Source organism: Pogona vitticeps, chromosome 6, assembly GCF_051106095.1.
Source record: "Pogona vitticeps strain Pit_001003342236 chromosome 6, PviZW2.1, whole genome shotgun sequence".
Classification (NCBI taxonomy): domain Eukaryota; kingdom Metazoa; phylum Chordata; class Lepidosauria; order Squamata; family Agamidae; genus Pogona; species Pogona vitticeps.
In genome coordinates, this window is record NC_135788.1 from 100,431,224 (window position 1) to 100,453,684 (window position 22,461).

General features: G+C 41.4%; 1 protein-coding gene and 1 long non-coding RNA gene across 2 annotated transcripts in view; both read right to left on the reverse strand.

Annotated features, from left to right (window-relative positions):
- Positions 1-386: 386 nt before the first annotated feature.
- On the reverse strand, positions 387-3,059 carry LOC110079154 (uncharacterized). Its single transcript, XR_002300572.3, has 2 exons — positions 2,783-3,059; positions 387-2,207 (listed from the first exon to the last, which is right to left on the reverse strand). It is a non-coding gene; the product is annotated as an uncharacterized LOC110079154 (long non-coding RNA).
- A 6,271-nt stretch (positions 3,060-9,330) lies between these two features.
- Positions 9,331-22,461, reverse strand: part of LASP1 (LIM and SH3 protein 1) — a 60,987-nt gene continuing 47,856 nt past the window's right edge. Inside the window, exons 4-7 of the mRNA XM_020793968.3 lie at positions 20,280-20,387; positions 15,839-16,004; positions 14,143-14,249; positions 9,331-12,972 (exon numbers count right to left, since the gene is read on the reverse strand). Of these exons, the coding sequence (XP_020649627.1) occupies positions 12,799-12,972; positions 14,143-14,249; positions 15,839-16,004; positions 20,280-20,387 (555 nt within the window). The 3' untranslated portion in view covers positions 9,331-12,798. The remainder of the gene's footprint in view (positions 12,973-14,142; positions 14,250-15,838; positions 16,005-20,279; positions 20,388-22,461) is intronic.

Consider the following 22,461-nt stretch of genomic DNA (forward strand, 5'->3'; position numbering starts at 1 on the left):
AAAAATTTCCATTTGTTTTTGCCTGATGGTGGAATAGTGCTGGTAGATGTGTTTTCAGTCTTGTATATGTTATTGTTTTACCTATAGTTGGTGGCTATTTCAGAAAAAGGAGATTTAAATTTTAAATATATATATATATATACCTTTTTTAATATCCGCCATTCAAATCTTTCATAACCTTTCCCCGCCCCCTTTAGGGCAGGCTTCCACAACCTGACATCCTCCAGTGGTACTTGACTACAACTTTCATCATCCACAGTGACCATGCTTACAGTGAGTAACAGGAGCTGCAGTCATTCAGATGGCATGTAGGCAAGGAAGTTCCGTTAGGGGAATGCTCATGTGTATGTGTGTGCGTTTTTTAAAAAAATAAGAACTCAAGAAAGCAAGGTGCTTTGAAGTTTACTGATGTTAAAGAAATTATTTCACAACATTTCAAAATTTTCAGAACCAACTGCATTAATATGTGTGTATGAGACTCTCTTTGTTTACTTTCCACATTTCAGGAAAAACTGCTTTTAGAGCCATAAATATTGGACCATGTACATTTGAAAGAGCAGAAATATGTGGGGATGGAGTGGAAGGAACTGCCAAGGCCTCCCAGGCTTGTGTTAACTAGGGCAAAAACTGAGAGATGGTTTACATCTTTTCTGTTTCATTCATTCATTCATTCATTCATTCATTCATTCATTCATTCATTCATTCATATAGATTTTAACTACTCCCTTCTCATGGTTTCCAGGGGGCACAAAGCAACTGTGCCAGCTATAGGCTGGTGTGGCTCCTGCCTCATTTCAGGGTGTGACTAGAAAAATAGGGAGATTATTTGGATCTGGTAGATCCCAAACCTTCCCCTCCCCAGTACAACATTGATATGTCCCCCTATGTCTATATTTCCCTTTTCTTCTGGAGCTGTAATGACAGAACAAAGAACAACAGTGGAGTTTTCTGCCACTAACCAAAGGAGCCTGTGAGGAGGTGGATTATAACCCAGAAAATATCATGCCAAAATAAATCTGTTAGCCTTAAAGACTCCTTTTCTTTTCTTTTTTTTTGTTTTGTTTTTGTTCTGCTCAAACAGCTACCTCTTGGAAAATACCCAAGGGAGGACCCCTCTCCTGGCCCATGGAAAAGACAACAGTGTTGCTTTCTAATACAGAAGCAAAAGTTACAAACTGCAATACTGTACTTCTCTCCAAGGTCAGGTTCTTCTCTATGTTAGTAATTGCCCTATACTTCCCTACTCTGGAAGTTTCCAAGTCATTATACAAACATTTTCTGCTGAAGAAATCACCCCTCCCCAGTGATAATCAAACCACATTTGCTTTTCATATTCTTCCCATATCCCTCCCCCTCTTTTTGCAGAAATCCTTAGCTTTCATATCAGACAAAAATAATTTTCTGTTTACATCTTGCAGGAACTTCATGGTGTCACTGCAATAATTTTTTCTGCTTTGAAGATACTGGGGCACTCCTGTATAAAAATACTTCCTGAAAAGGTTTCTTTAAAAAAAAAAATGAGGAAAATAAACATCCTGAACCTGGCAACAGCAGTAGCAGCATCCTCAACTTATGTACAGTAGTGTTAGCATACATTTCCACATAAGAATTAATTAGGCATCATGTTTTGAATACACTACTATGCTGCTGGAAGCTGCAGCTCCCTGTCTATCATCCCACAGGCTTTTGCACACCTTGTACTGCCAGTCTATGTGTAAGAACTCATTTTTCGGCACATAAATGATCTCTGTTGGGATTTCAGTGTGGCAACTAAATATAATGCAGCTGGTTTATCAGTCTGGTTTCCCCTCTTCCATGGGTTTTTTAACTAATCTATATTGTAGAACTTAAAGTGACAGAAAATACTTTCTCCATTCAGTGGTCACATATCAAAGACACAGAAAATCAACCTCTTTTCCCCCTCCCTGTGCCAGGATAATATTGGCAAAAGCTTTCTCCCTCTCCTTAGAACCACCCTATTCCATACTCTTGCTATCTGCTTTTGTGGACGGCTCTTCCAGTGGCATTTCCAACGCAGTCTTTCAACAGCTTGAGACGCAGCTTCACATCATTCCGCTGAATCATTCTTCTCTTTGCTCATCAGGTCTGCAAAGGGTTAACCTTTCTCCAGAAAGCTCTGGAACTGCTTTGCCAGACTGGGTTGTTGAGATGTAAACATGGCCCTGAGCCAGGGTGGTGTCTCCTGTCTGCAGAAAATGCCACAATTTAAGGCAAAGGCGGGGGGGGGGGAGTGGAGGAAGAAAAATATTATATGAGTATGTATGGGGGGATGAGGTATAAATATTCATGACTTTGAAAGGACATAAAATGGACAATCGGCCTCTAAAGCAAAGCCAGCTCTCCCACCCAGGCAGTTCTTAAAAACCGGAATATAAACTGTGTCACCTATAACATCATTTTTGTACTTTTCTTCTACGTAATACAATCGCCAGCACATATTCTTTCTGGATATATAAAATATCAAAAATGAAAGAGAGTGGTTCCCAAATGTAAGAGGGGAAGGAAAAACAAGACATTGCTTAGCGCAATACCATTAGCGTTATATTAAACAAAATGCATTCTGCAAAGGAACTGCTCTTTCAGAAAGATTAAAAAGCAACGAAGGACCACAGGAGAGAGCTTGACACAGAGTCACAACAGCAGTCTCTCTTTCTCTAAGCGACCGTCCCCTCCCCCCTCAAAAGATCAGGCTTGGGAGAAAGAAGGAACCAGAACGGGAGTTTTACATCTCCTGTTCACTGGCAGTGCCAAGGATGCCCACCTGGACCACGGCTGCGTTAAATGGCGAGAAGCGTAGCCATCCTCCCTCGGCGGCTGGCTGGCTGGCTGGCTGGCTGGCGGCGGCTGGAGACTCTGCTACAGCATGTAGATGATGTAGGATAAGACGACCAGGCCTATGATGGCAAAAAACATGAGGATGAAGATGTCCAACATGATGATGATGGAAAGGGAAACGGGGACAGCGACGGCAGTCGCGTCTGGGATCCGAGGCGAGAAGAGAGCGCAAGACAGATGGTCCGCCGAGGGGAGGGGGGGAGAGGAGTGGCGGTGTGGGGAGGGGGGAGAGGGAGGGATTTGCATCCAAGGTGGAGAGAGTCCTGTGTGCAAGCAGGGCACCGGATTAATAGGGCAGAAGGACGATTCCAGATGTGCTTTTCTCTTCAGGGCAGAGTGCCGAAGAAGAGAGAGAAACAGCAGGGGATGGGGGGGGAATGAAAGATCAGCAAGGCAACGTGTTCGCCATCCCTGCATCATGTTTGATAGAACACATGCACAGTAAGTTATGCAGGCCATGGATAAGCAGAGTACTGTATATTAGCAGAGTCTTCTCATCATGCATAACACAATTCAGGCTTAAATGTGCCCACCCCATATTCGAGATCCCTATCAGTGACCAAATACAGAAGAATCTTCTGTCCTTATGCTTGTGGCATCCATGCCAATGGATGCTCACTGGCTAAGAACTCTGAGGATTGTGCAAATACTTTGTCCTAGTAGGTTAAAATTTGGCAAGATGATTTGCAGGTGTGTGCCTGTCTGGATTAAGTCTACAGGAAGAAGCAAGGCTTTTAAAGCCCCCTGCACCTCAACACTAGGCCCCCATCAAGAGTGTGATCCCTGTTTTCATTTTTTATTTAAGTTTGACCTTATGCTGCCTTCAACCTTTCCTATAGCTAGCATCAGTTAAGACACAGAATCACAGGATGTTAGTGAAGCATGGGGTAGAAGGGAAGTGGAATAAATGAATTATTCTCAAACTCAGGCTCCTAACAGTTTATAAGAGTTTTGGAAGATCAGGGTTGGGATGTTGTGTATCATAAATTTAAGCCATGCGCTTACATAGCTGTAGTGGTCTACCCGAGCCCATCCCTGTTATTGGTTTACTTTCATTCAAGATTAGCTTTGAGACTGCATGGCCAATAATCAGCATACAGGAACTGTAGTCTAATACCATTTTGAAGACCATGGGTTCTCCACCCTTACTATGTTGTTGTCATGCCACAAAGTCACCTCTGATGTATGGCAACCTTAGGAATGAGAGACCTCCAAAATGTCCTGCTCAGGTCTTGCAAACTCAAACCTGTGGCTTCTTTTAGGGTCAATTCATCTGGTATTTGTATTTCCTCTTTTCCTACTGCTTTCAACCTTTCCCAGCCTTAAGGTCCTTTCCAGATAACTTTGCTTTCTCATTATATGCCCAAAGTACAACAGCCTCAGTATTATTTTTGCCTCCAGAGATAGCTCAGGGTGAGTTGGTCCACTAAACTGTAAACAGACTCCTGACCATTGTCCAAAAATGAGTCTGCAGATTCATGGCAGGGTTCTAGAATACACCCAAAATATGCTCCTGGGCCTTGGGGCAATGTGGCCCCATACAGACTGAATCCCTATGGCCTACGCAGGAGCATCTCTGAGGTGATCAGGGGCATCTCTGTTTTGTTTGAATTTTCTTTGCCCTTTTCGTCCTTACACCTGCTGTTTTAGAAACAGAAGCAATTCCTTGGACTTAGATGGAACAGAGTACTGTATGTATGTGTTAGACTAGACTAGACTAGTCATCCTTCAATCTCGAGAGACTATGGTAACACGCTCTGAATGGAAGACTTGGAACAGCGTCTAGTGTGGCTGAGAAGGCCAATTCAAGAGTGACAATCCCTTCCACACTGAAGACAAATACAATCTGTCCCCTGTCCAGCTCCCTGATTTTGCTGCTTTCGTGACTGCCTTTTTGCCTCGGCCTGCTAGATGAGTGTCTCTTCAAATTGGGAGAGGCGGTGATGCAATGCCTGCCTCCAGGCTAAACACTCAGATGTCAGGATTTCCCATCTGTTGAGGTCCATTCCTAAGGCCTTCAGATCCCGCTTGCAGATGTCCTTGTATCGCAGCTGTGGTCTCCCTCTGGGGCGATTTCTCTGCACTAATTCTCCATACAGGACATCTTTTGCAATCCAGCCATCAGCCATTCTCACAACATGCCCAAGCCAATGCAGATGTTGCTGTTTCAGTAATTTATATACATGATAAAAATTCCAGCTCGTTCTAGGACTACTCTATTTGGAACTTTATCCTGCCAGGTGACACCAAAAATGCGTCGGAGACAATGCATATGGAAGGTGTTCAGCTTCCTCTCCTGCCGTGCACAAAGGGTCCAGGACTCACTGCAGTACAGGAGTGTGCTCAGGACACAGACTTTATAGTCCTGGATCTTGGTATATGCCGTCAGCTTTTTATTAAGCCATACTCTCTTTGTGAGTCTAGAGAACATGGTAGCTGCCTTGCCAATGTGTTTACCCAGCTCGACATCTAGGCAGAGAGTGTCAGAGATTGTTGAGCCAAGGTACACAAAGTCATGAACAATCTCCAATTCATGTGTGGAGATGGTACTAGAGGGAGGTGAGTCCACGCCCTGCCCCATGGCTTGTGTTTTCTTCAGGCTGACTGTTAGTCCAAAGTCTTGGCAGCCTTGCTAAAACGATTCATGAGTTGTTGGAGGTCTTCAGCAGTGGGCAACAATGGCTGCATCATCGATGAAGAGGAAGTCCCGCATGCATTTCAGTTGGACTTTGGTCTTCGCTCTCAATCTAGAGAGATTAAAGAGTTTTCCATCTGATCTAGTCTGGAGATAGACACATTTTGTTACATTTCCAAAGGCATGCTTCAGCATGACAGCAAAACAGATCCCAAAAAGGGTTGGTGCGAGGACATAGGCCTGTTTCACTCCACTTTGGATGTCAAAGGGGTTGTGATTCTTAGACTGCTAAACACATTATCTGCTATAAAGCATTTTACAGGTTAGAAACACTATCTGGAAGTTAAAGATGGTACACAAGAATCAGAGCTTCAGCTACAGTAAGCTATAATGTCTTATTCACTATTACTGTATTTTATTAATAAACTGGTTAAATTTAGTGAACCATCAACAGATGTGAGAACAAGGATGAAGCCAAAGCTACAGATTTACACAGAAGAAATTAAGTTTGTACTAGAGATGGATAATAGAGATGGGGATATTCGTATTCATATCGGAATATCCCTGTCCCAGCTGACCCTAATCAGGGTCTGGCCCCCAGGACTGGATCATCCACTCACACATCCCACCGCAGTGATGGTCCCGCTTGTCCTGCCAACGGCACCTGGGGCTCTGCTGTCTTCCTGCTTGGCTGCCCACTCCAGGCAGGGGGCGCGAGGACGGGTCTCCCTACATGGCTGCTGAGTGGCCAGCTGAACAGGAAGACAGCAGAATTGTTTTCCCATCCTATGATTAAGAAACAACCTTGCAGAAGGAGAGTTGTCTGGTTGATGGGCAACAATGGCAGATATGTTATACCTTTAAGGAAGAGATGGAGAAGGAAGGAAATTAAAGTCTTCAAGGAAACAGGAATGGCGGGTAAGTTGTTTTCCGTTGTATATTTGATTACCGATTTCCATTTATTTTCGTATAGGGCTCTGGTGGATGGTTTACAGGCTTGGTCCAGAATAGCCCTTAACTCGGGAGTATCCTCCAGGCCGTGAGACTCAGGGACGTCAGGTCTGGATGGTGGATCATCCCTTGGTTGAGTGTGAGGAGGTTCGGCCATAGGGGAAGACGGAACAAGTCTGTTGACATTGACGTGAGGTGAGTAAACCACGGTTGCCTGGGCCATTTCGGAGCTATGAGGATCGCGTTCACTCTGGATTGTCAGAGCTCAATGATCACTCTTTGAATGAGCGGTATCGGAGGGAATAGGTAGAGGAAGTCCCTGGACCAGTCCACTATGAATGCATCCCCTATGGAATTGGTGTCCGCTCTGGCTCGGGAGCAAAAGATTGTACACTTGCTGTTTGTCGTTGATGCGATGAGGTCGATGGTCAGAGTGCCCCAATGGAGACACAGTTGACGGAATATGGCATCGTTCAGGGACCATTTGTGTGTCCCTAATGGTAGGCAGCTGAGATGATCTGCCATGTAGTTGTCTTCTGTCGAAATGTGTACTGCTATGGGGAAGATGTGGTTTTGATAACACCACTCCCATAGGTCAACAGCCAGGTACAAAAGAGAGGGGGAATGGGTACATTCCTGCTTGTTGACATAATATAGGGCTGTCGTGTTGTCTGTTGCAAGTTGCATGACCTGACCCTTGAAGAGGAGACGGAAGGCATGGAATGCTCTGATGATCACCAAAAGTTCTAGGTGGTTGATATGGTTTGTTCTCGTTTTGACCACAGGCCATGGACCTTCTGACAAAGGCAGTGTGCTCCCCACCCCAAAGGGCTGGCATTGGTTGTGACCTGAACCATTGGTTGAAGAGGGCAGAAAAGTCACCCGATAAGTAGGTTTCGGAGGTAAGTCCACCACTGGAGTTGATCTGCTAGCTCTTGCGTAACAGTTAGTTTCATGGATGGTGGGTCTGCTATGGGGTCGAAGAGAAACAGGAGCTAAGCCTGAAGTGCTCTCATCTTGAGCCTTGCATGCTGTATCACTGACGTAGTTGAGGCCATGAGCCTGAGAAGATGTTGTGTGTGGCAGGCAGACACGTTCCCTTGAGGTTGAAAGGGAGCAATTGCTTTGCGTATTTTTAAATTTTTTTCTTGTGGTATTGTTGAAGGATGTATGGAGATATGGAAGTAGGTGTCTCGTAAGTCGCTTATGATAAACTAATCTCCCTGTGAAAGCAGAGATAATAGTAAATTCAGAATTTATGGGGTCAAATGAAATCATTAAGGTGTTTAAAATCTAGAATAGGACATAGTTCACCGTCCTTCTTTGGAACCATGAAGTATTTTGAATAGAAACCATAATAATAATCATTGGGAGAAACTGGAGTAATAGCATGTTTGGATAGGAGAGTAGAGACCTCCTCTTGGAGAGTATGGAAGAATGGCGTGGAGCAAATAAACCCCAAGGGGGATAGATCGTCAAATTCAATTCTGTAGTCTTGGGCAATGATGGAGAGAACCCATCTATCATTTGTGATGGTATGCCATTGATGAAGAAAAGGTACCAACGTAGTTTGAAAAGGGGCTAGGAGCAACTGGAGGGGGCAAAAACTTTGAGTTTTTGAAAAAAAGCAGGGCAGGTCACGTACACAGGCAATCAATGCATCGGTACAACAGAGGTACAAAATAACACAACCCTTGCGTCCAAGGGGATATTTTGTAGTTATACAATTGGCAGGGAAAATGTTTTGACGCTGACTGTGCATTGTCTGACCAGGAAAAAACCCAACAAACTAAAGTTAGAGATAACTAAAGAACATTTCCCTCATATGACCAGGGCCTAGGTTTTCTTCTCAAGAACTGTCCGATGTTCTTGGCTGTACAAATTTTTTTCAGAAAACCCACCCCATCCCACCCTGTTCTGGATTTTCTTCTTTCAAGACAAACAAAAAGATGGAATGCAATATAATTGGAGGGGGAGCACATTCTCTATTCTTGATATATGTGCACATAGGCTAATTGTGGCTCAGTAATCAACAGGGTGATATATGTCACTCCTTGGAAAGTCATTGCTACTGGGATTTTATTAATGTGCCATTCCAACAATTATCAAACTTGTACCAGATTGTTATTTTTTCTTTGCTTTAATTGAGGGAAGCAGATCCATCTTGCTGTTTAGCTAAAGGCACTTTACATTATTCTAATTTTTGTTGCCTGTCACAGATCTGGCCATGTCACACAGTATTACAAGAGACCAGGGCAGATTCTTCAGTTACACACACACAGACACCTTAGCTTGTACAGAATTTTAAAAAAAGTTTCAACTGTGTTTCTAGTACTGGTTGGGCAGAAATCTATAGCTTCTGGAAAAAGACATACAGGATATATTTAAAGTTCACAAAGAGGATGTGTGTGGCCTGGCTGTCTTAAGCAGCACTTTTGCTTTTGATGGACAGCTAAATTATGGCCCAATTATGATGGCTGAACGTGATGCCATTTTGTCTTAAGTTCCTCAGTGCTACAATATGTGCATTTGGGTAGATTCATGTTAAGCTTGCAGAAATCACTTTCTCCAGACTCACCCATGTCAGCCTGGTATACTGAGAATTGGTTAATTCAAGTCCAGGAATTTGTTTTCAATACCAGAAATGAAATGAGTTCAGAGTTCTTCCACAAACAAATCCACTCCTGTCTACCAGACTACTCTAGAGTAGTTATGGGTTTCATAAAGATGAGTGCAATTTGTATTGCTGCTCTAGAATAGCAATCTTACTGCTTTTTCCCCTCCTGTGTTGGCATGCTCAAATATGATTTCTGGAAGATTTAATTTATGCATAGTACTTCAGTGAGGAAAAATAAAAGAATAAATGAAGACCAACATCACTCAGTAGATAAAAATTATATTTTTATTTTCAAATTGGTGTAAACCAGAAGATAACTGGTACTATGTTTGATTCTACGGTGCCATTGAAAAAGACCAAATGACTTTTGGAGAGGGCATGCATGCCCATAAAGAAGAAATACACAAAGACAACAGATGAAATCCCCAAAATATACTCCAAACAAACAAACAAAAAGTCATTCTAATATCAGACACTGAGATCTAGCCTGAAAAGCTAAGATGTACAAAAGACTAGACATGAATAAAAATGGCTACACAGATGCAATTTAGCTGTTTTTCTTGTTTTACAATTTTATTTATTTAAATACAGGTTTAGGTGCTTTTCAGCTAATGGAAAAAAATCAAAGGCAAAAGTGCATAAGTCAAAGAAGGCAGAAAAAAATCTAGCAGTGAGAAACCTTTCTCCCAAGACAAAGGTGAAAAAGCTAGGAGATTAAAAAATGAGCACTTTTATTTGGTCCTCTAAAAATAATTATTCACATTATGTTACTTTGTATCTTCTTCACAAAACGCTGTCCTTGTTAAGGATTGTCTGTACATGATTTTGCCTTTCTCATCTGTTAGAAAAACAGCCATTACTAAACTTGTGCTTCTGTGTTAGCACCAAGAAGAATGTGACCTCTGCACAGCAGCCACCCTTGGGGACACCATCTGAAAGCTCACACCCAATGTCAGATGGCCCCTAAACTTCTACATCCCTCTAGAAACAGTCTTGAAGAAAAAGCTGCCATCATTCTCACTGACCATTCTATTTCTACAAACGGTTCTCCTTGGGATATAGAAATGGTGAAGACAAGACTGAAACGCTCCTCCATTGAACACTTTTTTCACTAGTGCAAGTGTACAAAGGAAAAGTAGTGACCAGGATATTTTAAAGAGAAAAAAATCATAAAAACATTTGTGCTTCTCTTACCTTTCTAAAAGAATGATCTGATCATTTGGTCACTATTTCTGCCTCTGAACTGAGGGATATGCAAGAATGTCAAATCAAAACTGGGGCAGGCATCTCCCCAAGATATTTAAAATCCTCCTGTGAGATTAAGCTAAAGACACTAGCATCTTGCACTCTACTGGGTACAAAGAAATTATAAAATGAAGCATCTCTCTGTTTTCAATTTAAACATCTGAGGGAGAAAGTTCTCCTTACCCTCTTGCTTAACGTAAGCCTATTTTGCATCTCTTGTAAAGAGTGGTGCTTAAGCTGATGCTTTTAAATTATTTTAAATTCTATCCTTTATTCTTTCTCTGCACCACAAAGTCCACAGAAAGAGTGGAAATAATGTGGAGAGAAGGCTAGTCTCTGATATGCTGCTGCTATGCACAGGAGGAGGGGACTGGAATGGGGGGGGGGGAGAATCAAGAACACATATATGCAAGCTTTTTAAAATCTGGTCCTTATGTATACCATGTACTGGAAAAATAACTAAAAAACAGGAAGGGATTCAGTGTAACCAAGCATCTCTTCACAAAAGTGTCTAGAGAGAAGCATTACTGGGGTGTGTATGTAAAAAGTTTAAAAACTGTATCTCCAGAAGTTCAGCTCATCAATCTGTTTCAACTGTCCTGGTCAGGACAAAGTCCATTACCATAAAGCTACTTCACATTTTACATACTATGGGTACTTCCCAGGCATCACTTCCATCTGAAGCAATTAATGACCTCACATCTAAATGTGTTACAGATATCAGTTCTGAGAAGCAGGGTACGTATTATTTGAACAGGGTTTGCTCTTCTTTGCCAACATTTAAATGACTGCAGATCTTTAAAAGTAGCAGAAGCAGCAGTCAGTGTGCAGAGCATGAATTAATGGTGACTGAAAATTCTCACTCCTGCTTTGAAGGTTGTCTGCCTGGCCTGTTCTTCTATCACGCATTCCCAGCCTCATAAATTTCCAGTTATAGTTGTTCCCTGCTATTTTTACTGTAAAACAGTCCATGGAATTTGCTTTTGGTCCATGATACTATCCCAAGCCAACAACAGTATGCCAGCTTGATACCAGAAAAGGGGGAAGAGGTATGTTTCTAGTGCAAGGCATTTGCTCCCCTGACCTGTTGACCCAATCGCCTAGCTGGCTAGGGGGCAATGGAGAGAGGATAGAAAACTGTAAACATTGCTTGGCTCAAAGCTACAAGACAGGGAGATGGAGGCATTTACTACTCTGTCTTTGGCTAACAGGGACTTGGGTTTAGGAGAAAAAGCACTCCGCACAGGATCAACCTTCAGTAGATCCCCAGGAATACCCTCCATTTAAAAACAGCAACTGGTCCCAATATTAGCACCTCCACAGCACTTGTTTGATGCTTTTGTGTAGGTCTGCCATCATTCATATTTTCCCACACATTAACTACCAACAAAATTTTGGACACTGATAGAAAAAGGGAACACTGACATCAGGGTTTTTTCCCCCCCTAGAAGGCTTTATATGCAGGCATTTGCTGAGATAGTCTTGCATAGGCTGCTTCAAAAATTCACTCTGAAACTTTAGGGTAGAAGAAAGAGCAGCAAAACTGGCTGGAAGCATGTCAAATATGATGTCCCTACTCACATTCTTAGAGGCTGGGAGGTAGCACCAAAACTGAGTTGATACTCATTACCAGCAAAGTCCTGGGTAGCAGGTTTAGTTCCTGAGCCCATTTTATGTCAAGCCCCTTCTCCCCAGAAACACAGAATGCATGTTTACCACATGCCCCACATCAAGCCTATGTAGATATTTTCTCTTCTTAGCCATGGTACCCAAGAACCAATACTTGAGTATACTGACTAGAATTACCATTATTCTCCTAAATTTCTCTCCACCTCTATAGCAGCACCTACTTTGGCTTTAATCTCACAGATATGCTGGTTGTTTTGATTTTGCCCAAGGCTCTCCTGCTTTTAAACAAATGCTGTGATTTCCTCCAAACTTACATTTAAAGCTAATAGAAAAAGAAGATTTAACAGAATATACATGAGCAAGGGTCAGCATGCAAACTGAGGTCCTGGATAAAATTTTCAATGGAATCTGAAGTTCTCCCAAAGTTACCACATAACTGCACATTCCCCCCCAAAATAAGCATGGCATTGGTTCCTGGGCTGGATTTCTCTACACTATTTCTTGATTCCCTGTAGCAGTTTAATTAGGATGCATTTACTTCATACTGGATCCAATTAATTTACCAAAGGGCAGCTATCTCGGGATAATGAAGACACAGTGCCATGTTCCATGAAAGCTAAGAAAGAGGATGGGAGGACAGCTGGCCTTTGAGAAAAGTCTTATACAGTAATGAAAAAAGACACCCACCCCAAGTTCAAATGCCTCACAAGGCTATGTTGGCAGAAGAGTAAAAGATGGCCATATCAGAGGTTCAGAAGATAATAAACCAATGTGTGATGAAACAGCAGAAAAGGGATAATGAATGGAACAAGAAGCACACGAGAGCCCTCTCCTGCTTGCTTTCAGGGTGGCACCAGAGTGGAGCTCATATAGCCTCCACATAGTTGGCTGGAAGCATGCCCGTATCGCCGGTCCTTTCAACCGTGCCATACATCCAACCGTCATCAATCTGCTGCACATTGATGATGGTGTCACCATCCTGGAAAGAGACTTCATCCTCGTCAGCTGCATTGTAATCATAGACTGCACGGAACCGCTTCTAGGAAACAGGGAGAGAACAGAGTAACAATGGGTCAGATCTCAGAGACTGCAAAGGTGTTGGGGGAAGACTCTGCATTGGCTGTCAATTTTTATTTAATAGTAAGCTTGGCCACTCAGATTCAGATGTTCAGTAATGTGTGGCTTTGCAGAGTACAGTAGTTAGGAGCCATGACCAAGTGCACCTAAGGTGTCACTGCTCTGCATGATCCTTCCCATTCTTATATGTACTGGCTCTTGAAAATTTCCTTTATTTATTTATGCACCTAATGTGGCAACTGAATACCATTTCTTACTAGACATCTGGCAAACCAGATGTTCACATTCCCTCAAACCTCCAATTTTCTACAAGACTGTAATGACTTCCTGGACCCTATCAACTATGTTTTATACTATTCTCTGTTTTTGCAAAATAAACCCAGCATTTCCCACATTCTGTGTCACCCTACAGTGGGGAATTTCCAGTTCATAGGTCAGATGCTGCTCACAGAGTCTTCCTACCTGGACCACCAGCATCTCCCATACGAACCCAAGATTACCTTTTTCTCCTGAGCTACTGTTTGCCTGAGTGGGCACAGAGAATGTACAACTCCCCACAATCTATTGCTTCATATTACTTACTTAACTGAAACGGGTGAGCAGCAAGGAAAAGGGAACAATGAAGTTCCTACATTCAGATGAGCAGTAGTATTCTCTCACCCCTTCCTCCTTTTCTGCAGCTGTTAGTCACTATTGGGATGGCTATGGCGGGAGATTGTGAGGAAGGAAAATATTCATTGTTTCTTACAAGTTTACTCCTGATTTTACACTCTACCTTTGAACACCAACTCTGTATTTTCCTGGTGGCTGACAAAAAAGTAAGCAATAAATTGTCAGTCTTCTTAGAAGTCTGCTATGATGGATTAACTCCTCTATCAGTGCTATTTGTGAAGAAATGGCATGTGTAACCATTACAAGGTTGTTCGAGAGTTAGCCTGCTTATTTCAGAGTGAAAATCCAATTCTGGGGGCATACTGCTATAAGAAAAGCTACTGACCACATGCACTTTTCAATGCAAAGAGACATCTGCAATAAGTCAGTTTTCATCAGTAAATCCATTTAATTTGTTTTCCTTTGCCATAGAAGCAAGCTCATAACTGTCTCTCTTACTCCCTTCCCAGACCATACTTACTCCTCCTCCAGATGGAGCATTACGCTGTATTGAGACAGGTGCCGCTGGTTCCTTGTAGCCAAAAGACTGAGAGGCAGGCTGTTGTGGCGGCGGCTGGTGGTGATAAACTGAGGGAGAGACAAAGAGACAACAGTTAAGGTGAGCACAAGATGCACAAGAATTGAACCTACACAACCACTAATCAGGCCACAAACTCTAAAGGAACCAGAAGGATCCCGTTTCTCTCCTCCCTCCAGCTATTCTACTATGAAAAGCCAATTATTTTTCAACATTATAACTTGAAAAAGACATTTGCAGTTGTAGTCTCCAACTACAACCATCTATCTTTGACTGATCCATTTCAATAAGAGATCTTACAGTTATTCAGTTCAAGTTAATTAGCTACAATGAGGACAAAGCCGTTTCTCATGAAGAAAATACACAAATCAATGACAGCAGTATGTCTTTCAGAAAAGGAATGGGAGAAGTGATAACTTGAGAAAACAGAAATAGGACACAGGTTAACCCTCTGGTGGCTACATAACCAAGTGAATATGTTTTTTTTTTCCAAGGTCTATGGTGGAACAGTGAGCTCTTTTGGATTTCTCTTCTCTTAAGGCCTATCTGCATTTTATTTTAAAGCAACAACAGTCTCATATTTCCTTGTTACAGAATTCACTGGCCAAAATATTGCTTTTGGCATAATAAATTGCATTCAAGTTATGCCCACTACATTAATGGGGATCTGGTAAGCCAATTCCTCTGTGAATTCCATTGATTCAAATAGGTCTATTGTAACTCAGTTACAGTAGATCCATTTGAACTCAGTTACAGTAGATCCATTTGAATTAACTTATTGTAACGCTGACTCACCAAATCCCCACGATTTCAATAGGCCTACTCTAGTGTAATTTACTATGTGATGCACCAGGGCCATTGTTTTTTGCATAACGCACAAAGTTGGAAATTGGTTCTTGGCTTGTTTTAAGTGATTATATGGTTATAACCATTACGTGGGGCCTTCAGTTCCTAGAAAATAATTAAGGAGCTAACATGGATTTTGTCTGAAGGTAGGTATATCAGATCAGATATCATCAAACAAAGTTAACAGAATAAAATAAGTTCACACTATTACATGTAACAGATGAACAGAGTATTAGTTAATTTAAAAAAACTTACCACAAAGTTGACTAAGAAAGCAGTCTCAATATGTTTTTCATTTCTAATTGTTATTTTCAGCACTTCTATGTTCTCCGGCAGTCTTCTACTTTATGTTTCATCTAATACTTTCTCACATAGCTGCACATTCAGCCTTTGCAGATAAAAAGTGACAAGCCTTGTCCAAATGGTTTTCTTCATTCCATCTTTTAGCAACCAATTACTTTGAGCTGGTTGTCAACTACTCTGTTCATACGTGGCTAAAGCTTCACAGATACACAGTGTACAATCTGAACAAATTGTGGATGGACAGATTTGATTTGGCATAGCCCAGAATCATCTCTTTCTGCTTCTCTTGTCACTCTATCTTTGTTTGACAACTCCAGCAGAGTCTTACAAAGGCACTGCCTTTCATACACAATGGACAGTGCTAGATTTGTGTGTGTGTGCATGCATGTTCTATCCTACAGTCTTTCCCCAGGAATATATAGGGGCATAATAGCTGAACTGCTAGAGTTTCCCCTTTAAGCCTCTAGATTATACTACGGTAGCTCATTACCAGGGGTACTTGGCTGGACATGATGAGGTTGCTGGTGTGGAGGTGGTTGCTGCTCCATTGGCCTCCTGTAATTAGCACCCTCCTGGGAATTGCGACGTTCAGGTTCCCCTCCTTCTCCACCAGGTGTGCCCATCCTGCTCTTCTCAAATTCTTCATGATATTTTATCTATAAAGGAAGGATAAAAGTATTAGAGTAGCATGCAGAAAGACATCCAAATAATTCTGAGATGAAGAGGAAGCCCTTCAACTTGTTTGTAAGTATAGTGTACTCCCAACAAAACTGGTAGGAGATTCTCTGTGAGCCATCTTCAGAATCACCATGCCACTTTCTCCCTTCTTACTGCCTTTGCATTTCTCTCTATTGCTTTAGATGAAACTCCATGATTGAGGCAGATGTGCAAACACTCACCAGAAGTTGCATATAAATGAACAGATAATCCTGGTGTGGAAAGCTCAGAAATAAGCATTGTCCTCAAACCTGAATACAAGTGCTTTCTAGCAGCTCCCTTCAACCTTCTTGGCTCAGTAGAGAAGTTACTGCAGTATTGCATCTAAACCAAAAGGTGGCAGTGGAGAACTAGACTGCCACGTACTATGGGCTGTCATCAACTTCCTTGCTTCTACATGATGGAATGGTTTGGCATATACAGTACTGCTCAGTTTAATGCCAGCTAGTTCCTCCCATGTTCAGATATGTGAACTGCCCTTTTCTAGTCAGTAGATGGAACATAATTTGCTACAATCCTAGTCTTTGGGAAAAATGCTATTAGATAGTGCTGGTTGCAAGTATTCAGTGGTAAGAACACAGTGCTCTCTACACGGTTAAACATATGATCATAACTAAATTTCACAGGGCCATGCACTGGCATTCTAAGAAACCAAGACTGAGCCATGATAAACAGAGGGTGGAAATCAAAACTGGATGAGAGGAAATGTTTTAAGATTTGTGGGCTAGGTGAACAGATTACAGGAGAACAGAGGTGGAAAAAAAACTGAATAGAGAAGAGTGATTTTGGTAACTAGAAGCTCCTGCCACATCTTGCTATTTCAGTATCTATAGCAGGTAAAGCCATCTGCTGCTGCTGAATAGCTTGGGGACAAGAAAATGCTTTTTCATTTCTATAAAAATTGTAATTCCGAAGGAATGTGATTAATACGTTAAGAGCTCGCTATAAACCATATCCCGTGTTCACAGTTATAGCAGAAAAATTGCTATACTGGCAAGCAGTAAATACAATTCACTCTCTATCTCCAGTTGTCCTCAGCCAGGGCAAAGTCTGGCAATTTCCTATAATGTGCTGTCACAACTCTGCTTAACAACCTCATGGATACTTCCATGATTACCCACTGTACTGGCTTTTTTGGTGTTTCAGTGCCAGTCAAGCACTGTTCACATATTTAGGCCCATCTTTGCTGCTGTGTAATAATAAAGACAACTTTGCATATCATGTTCGTTATTAAGAAGCGACAAATCTCTTTTTTAAAAGCACACATGACAGGAAAGACAGGGAAACCTTTTCTGTACTATGACACTCAAAGGATACACAAATGTAAATGCAGAATCTGGGTGTCTCCAGCCAATAAGGGAGTGAATTAAGTCAGTAACTGAAGAGGGGAACAGCGAAACAAAAAAAGGCTATTGCTCGATCTGAAAGCTCAAAGGGTATGTGGCAAAAAGAGACTATGGAGCAGAGGGCCTGGGAAGGGAATCCCTGAGGGATTACACTCATCCTCCAGGGCTCCCCCTGAATTAACTTGCAGAGCGCCAGTTCACACCAGATGGCCAAAGCAAATTATTAAGGGCAGATTAGTCAACAGCCTGAAGAAAAGTATTTTGCAGCTTGGATTATACAGATAAGATACCAAGCAATCATCAACCACTAATTTTAACCACTGAAGCCTTGATATTTCATATAATTGTAGGTAAGTAAGTAGTAGATAGATCCAGTATAAAAGGGTACCCCAGTAGGCACTGTGGGAACCGGGGTTCAAACTTTATCTCATTGGATCAGTCATAAACAAGTCAAGAATTTCTGTTCATCTCCCCCCCCCAAATAACATGGGAACAAAATCTCTTTATTGAGCTGTAGCAACACTGAATAACTACCACAATTACTTTTAAGATTAATTCTAAGGAACTTAGTCACAGAAGCATTTACTCTTCTCCAGTCCTTTAAGAACGTGAAGTTTGTGACGCAATCCCAATTGGTCGTCCTTTGTATAGTTGCACTACTAAAACAACCAATTCAAAATAATAATCCAGGACTAATGTAGGGTTTGGGCCCAATACACAGTACCGTACTGTACTTAAATCCTACTGAATCCAATGAACTCTGCATAGTCTTGGATAAGCTACTCTCTCTCACCCAGGTTAACCAGCTGCAAGAACAGGAACTGCAGACTGCTTTGTTTACTAAAAATTGTGGAAATTATCCATGGCAAAGATGATCATAGATAGGACTATTTTTGCTATTTTCCTACATGACCAAATTGCAAAAAGAGGAAATAAAGCAGGTTTCTCCTTCCTGTTGAGTTATAATCTTAAAACTGCAGAGCTGGAAGGGGCCCTATGTATCACTGAGTCCAGCCTCTGTGAAGGAGGCACAGTGGGAAATTGAACTCCCAATCTCTGGCTCCACAGCCAAAGACCTAAACCACTGAACTATCCAGCTGTTCTTACAGGACAGCATTTGTCTGGTTGCACCATTCTCTCACAGCTTCAAGAAAGCAGGTGCTGTGAAGGCTGGGTCCTAGTCCATCCAAAGCATAGAATACACAGAAGGAAGGATCTAACAGCTGGTTCTAATCTACCAGTTCCAGGGTGGCTGAGGCCCTCTTTGTTCAGTTGGAGCTGGAAGAGAGCAAGCTCATAGGGAAAACAGATGGACAATAACAGGAGACAGTTTCTGAAGAATAGGAGGGAGAAATACACAGGAACCCGGCTACTATTTCCAGATAAGATATATAAAGCAAAGTTATGCCTAAACAGCTACTCTGGGTAATCAGAGAAACAGGATTCTTAGATATCTCTGGCCTAATCATCAAGCCATTCACTACCAAAAGTCTGCTTTCCCCAATTTGGCAGCTTACGGTTGTTCGACTACAACTTCCATCACCCCAGGCAGCAGTGTTGGAACCAGTTTCTGCACACTGACGTAATATTTTAGTTCAGTTTTGGGTTTTTTTTGTTTTTTTTACTGTTCATTTCTAAGATGTCAGTAAAACCTTGGTAACACTTCATTCTACAGTTTACCAGTCCCATAAGGTGTGAGAGACACGGTAAGTAGTAAAAAAAAAATTACACACTATGCAGTTGGCTTCTTAAGATATGTCCCTTTCATTTGTAAAGGGGGTGGGAGTTTCAAACAGTTATGACAAAAAAAAAGTAGAATCAGTTTTCCTTCAAATAATTTGAGTACAAAGAAAGAAGTCTGGGAGACATTGTGTTTTTTCAGTGAGTAATACCTGACTCAGAAAAAGAATCCAGTTCCTTGCAATGTTAACTGACTTGTCTACTTCAGTGGTCCCCAACCTTTTCTGAACTGGGGACTGGTGGGGGGCACCCCCATGTTCATGGGTGGGTGGGGCACGCTCATGGAGGGGCCGGGTGCGCTCACAAGGGGCAGCCGTGAGTGTGGGTAGCGGGCCGTGCATGCATGCGGGGTGTGTGAGATCTGTCTCCATGGCCCTGTCCGGCCATGGACCGGGGGGTTGGGGACCCCTGGTCTACTATACCAGAAACCCAAATTATTCTCTTAGACTACTATCCAAAAGACGTTCTAAGCAAAATAAAGTTGCTGTAATCAAAATGCTAGTTTATATTACCCAGCAGTTTATTATATGTTATGTAATCTCATCCTTTTAGCAAGGGTGGACAGCCTTCCTGCCTAAACCCTCCTTATTTCTATTACTTTATAGGAAAAATAAATCAATTTAATTAATTCTTGGTTGCAATCTGAGGCTTCAAGGGCTTTCCTTTCCTTGAACTGGAAGTATAGAGACAATCTATTAGTTTTAAAACAAGTTTTCGTATTACATAAATTAAGATGCATAATTCCTTCCTACATATATTTCTTCCTAGATTACAAAACCTTATTTGTATATATTTAAAATATTTCTGCAATACAAAGGAAGAAAAAGGAGTTTCATGTAACACAAGAACTCACAATCAGCATTTTGTACTTTAAGCATATGAACCTATAAATATAAACTTTCATTTTCTGTTGAAAAAAAGGACTGAATCTGCAAATTCCTTAATTGTTTAATTGGAGCCAATTTCTTGAAACACTGTCTGATTTATAAAAAAATGCTCCAATTAAACAATTAAGGAATTTGCAGGTTACACGTTTAGAGCAGAACTGAGCTTCCGAACTGACAAATAAAATTAAATAGCTTTATATCCAGAAAACATATGGGAAAAGGAGTATGAAGGGCTGCTTACATTACTGATCTGATCCTGAGTCTTCTTGATTCGCTGTAATTCAGGGGTGTCAGCCACCACACTAAAGCCTTTCCCTTTATTCTTTTCAAACTCTTCTTTATAGCGGACCTGTGTATGAAAATGGGGAAATACACATATTATTTATCCAGCCTCATCTCTTCCTTCAGCACAAAGAAGTCCTAACTTGAAAAGGAGAAGATGCGATCTGGAAGTCACCATGACAAGAAAATCCACTTCGGGTATGGGCGAGAATCAGTCAAGACATTGTGGTAGTTAGATCTCTAACCCCTTTCAGCCTCTGTTTGATAACATAGTTTTCAAACTACTGTGCAATTAATGGCTGTAATCCTATTGGTGTCTGCATAAGGTTCATATAACTTGCTATGGATAACTGCGACTGTTGTACAATCAGATATGTGACCAAGATGCCCTAGGACCTTATAAATTAGCTGGGGCAAGTGAACACAAACGTTATATGAACACTAGCAGGATTTTGGCCAATATATGCACAAACTGAAGTGAAAAGACACCAGCATTAAACAGTGAATATCCACGGACATTTTTAAACAGAGAACTCTTATCTGACAAAGCAAGAGTGTTAAATGCTGATACAGTATTGTGTTACTGCAATTAGAAAAGCATTTGATGAAATATAGAACAAAAGCAGGGAAAAATTTTATATCATAAAAAAGTCTTCGGGTAAAAAGTCTTCGGCATATAAGTTAAATAAATAAATAAATAAATAAATAAATAAATAAATAAAATTAACTTAGACTGAAATTATGATTGTGTACTTTGCAATATATAGCAGCAGAACCCAAAGATAGGGACAGAAAGCAAAGGGTGTGAGGATCAGGACAGGAATGAGAATCCAAAAAAGGAAGGCAAAAATCAGGGGAAGATACTCAGGCTTGGCTCCTTGACCTCAGAACACATTTCTTGGTTTTGCGTAACAGATGTGCTTTCCCAGACTTTTCTTTTTAGCTGCACAATGGTGAGGGCTAGTCCTGAAAATCAGAAGATATGTTGCCTATCATTTTTGAGCCAACCCAGAATGAAGAGTGTTTCCAGATGGATCCCTTCTAAACCTTGATCTGAGTCACTCCATTCTGATTAGACAGAATTAAGAGTCACATGAATTATTTTCAGGAATCAGAGAAGTCAAAACCACTGAGGTCCTCAATAGATAAATTCCTTGTACACTCATCTCTGCATGTCTAATGTGTGTTAAGGTGTTGGAGAGATTCTGCATTTTGAGTAACAAAGGCACCCTAAAACTCTTAGTAGATTTCCATGCAACAGACTCACAGGGCTAACCCCCCCCCCGAAGTTTCTGCATGTCTGTTTGCTCTCACATACTTATATAACAAATGAAAACACCCCCCGGCCGTTTTAAAATAATCCTAAGGATTGGCTGCAAGAAGAGAGGTCAATTATACATATTTGATCTGAAACGAATTTAACAATAGCACAAAAACACCAAAAATTGAGTCATAAGTTACTCATGACTAACTCAAATCGCACTAATTTCAGTGTATTTATCCATACACATTCATTTTATAGCAAGGTTCATTAATTTCACACAGAGGTGGGGAACATACAATACCCAGGATCATTTTTAAATGTATAAGAATGGAGGTAGGCATTTCCATGGCTGAGCAGGAATTCAAATCCAAGTCTCCTGAGTCTGGGTCTGTCATTCTAACTACTACACAAAATACTCAGAATAAATTTGATTGGTGAGAACAGTTTTGCTGTAGACTTCTGCAAGATGAAGAATTCTGTGAAACTGAAAATGGTATACTTCAACTCAAGATATATTTACACAGGAATTGTACTCTCTTTTTCAAGCTTAGGACAAAAGCCTTTAAATAATCTACTGGTGGATGCAAACAGCTTTGCCAGCACTCCCAGTTGGAGCCAGCATGGAAAACAGAAGACAGGGTGCCTTATTCTCACAGATCATAGAGAGACAGTCACAGCTGCAAGCAGCTTCCTGGATCTCGAATGGTTGAGAGCTTTCAAGTAAACAACAGTCAATACAAAGAACTAAGGAACACACAGATACACACAACTGCAATTTTAGCCAGTAATGAGGACTCTAGGGAATATGATAGGGTATGCCTACCATGTGGCGCTTAGAAAGCTGCCTGGGGAAAATTACTTCCTAGAGTTGGATGTC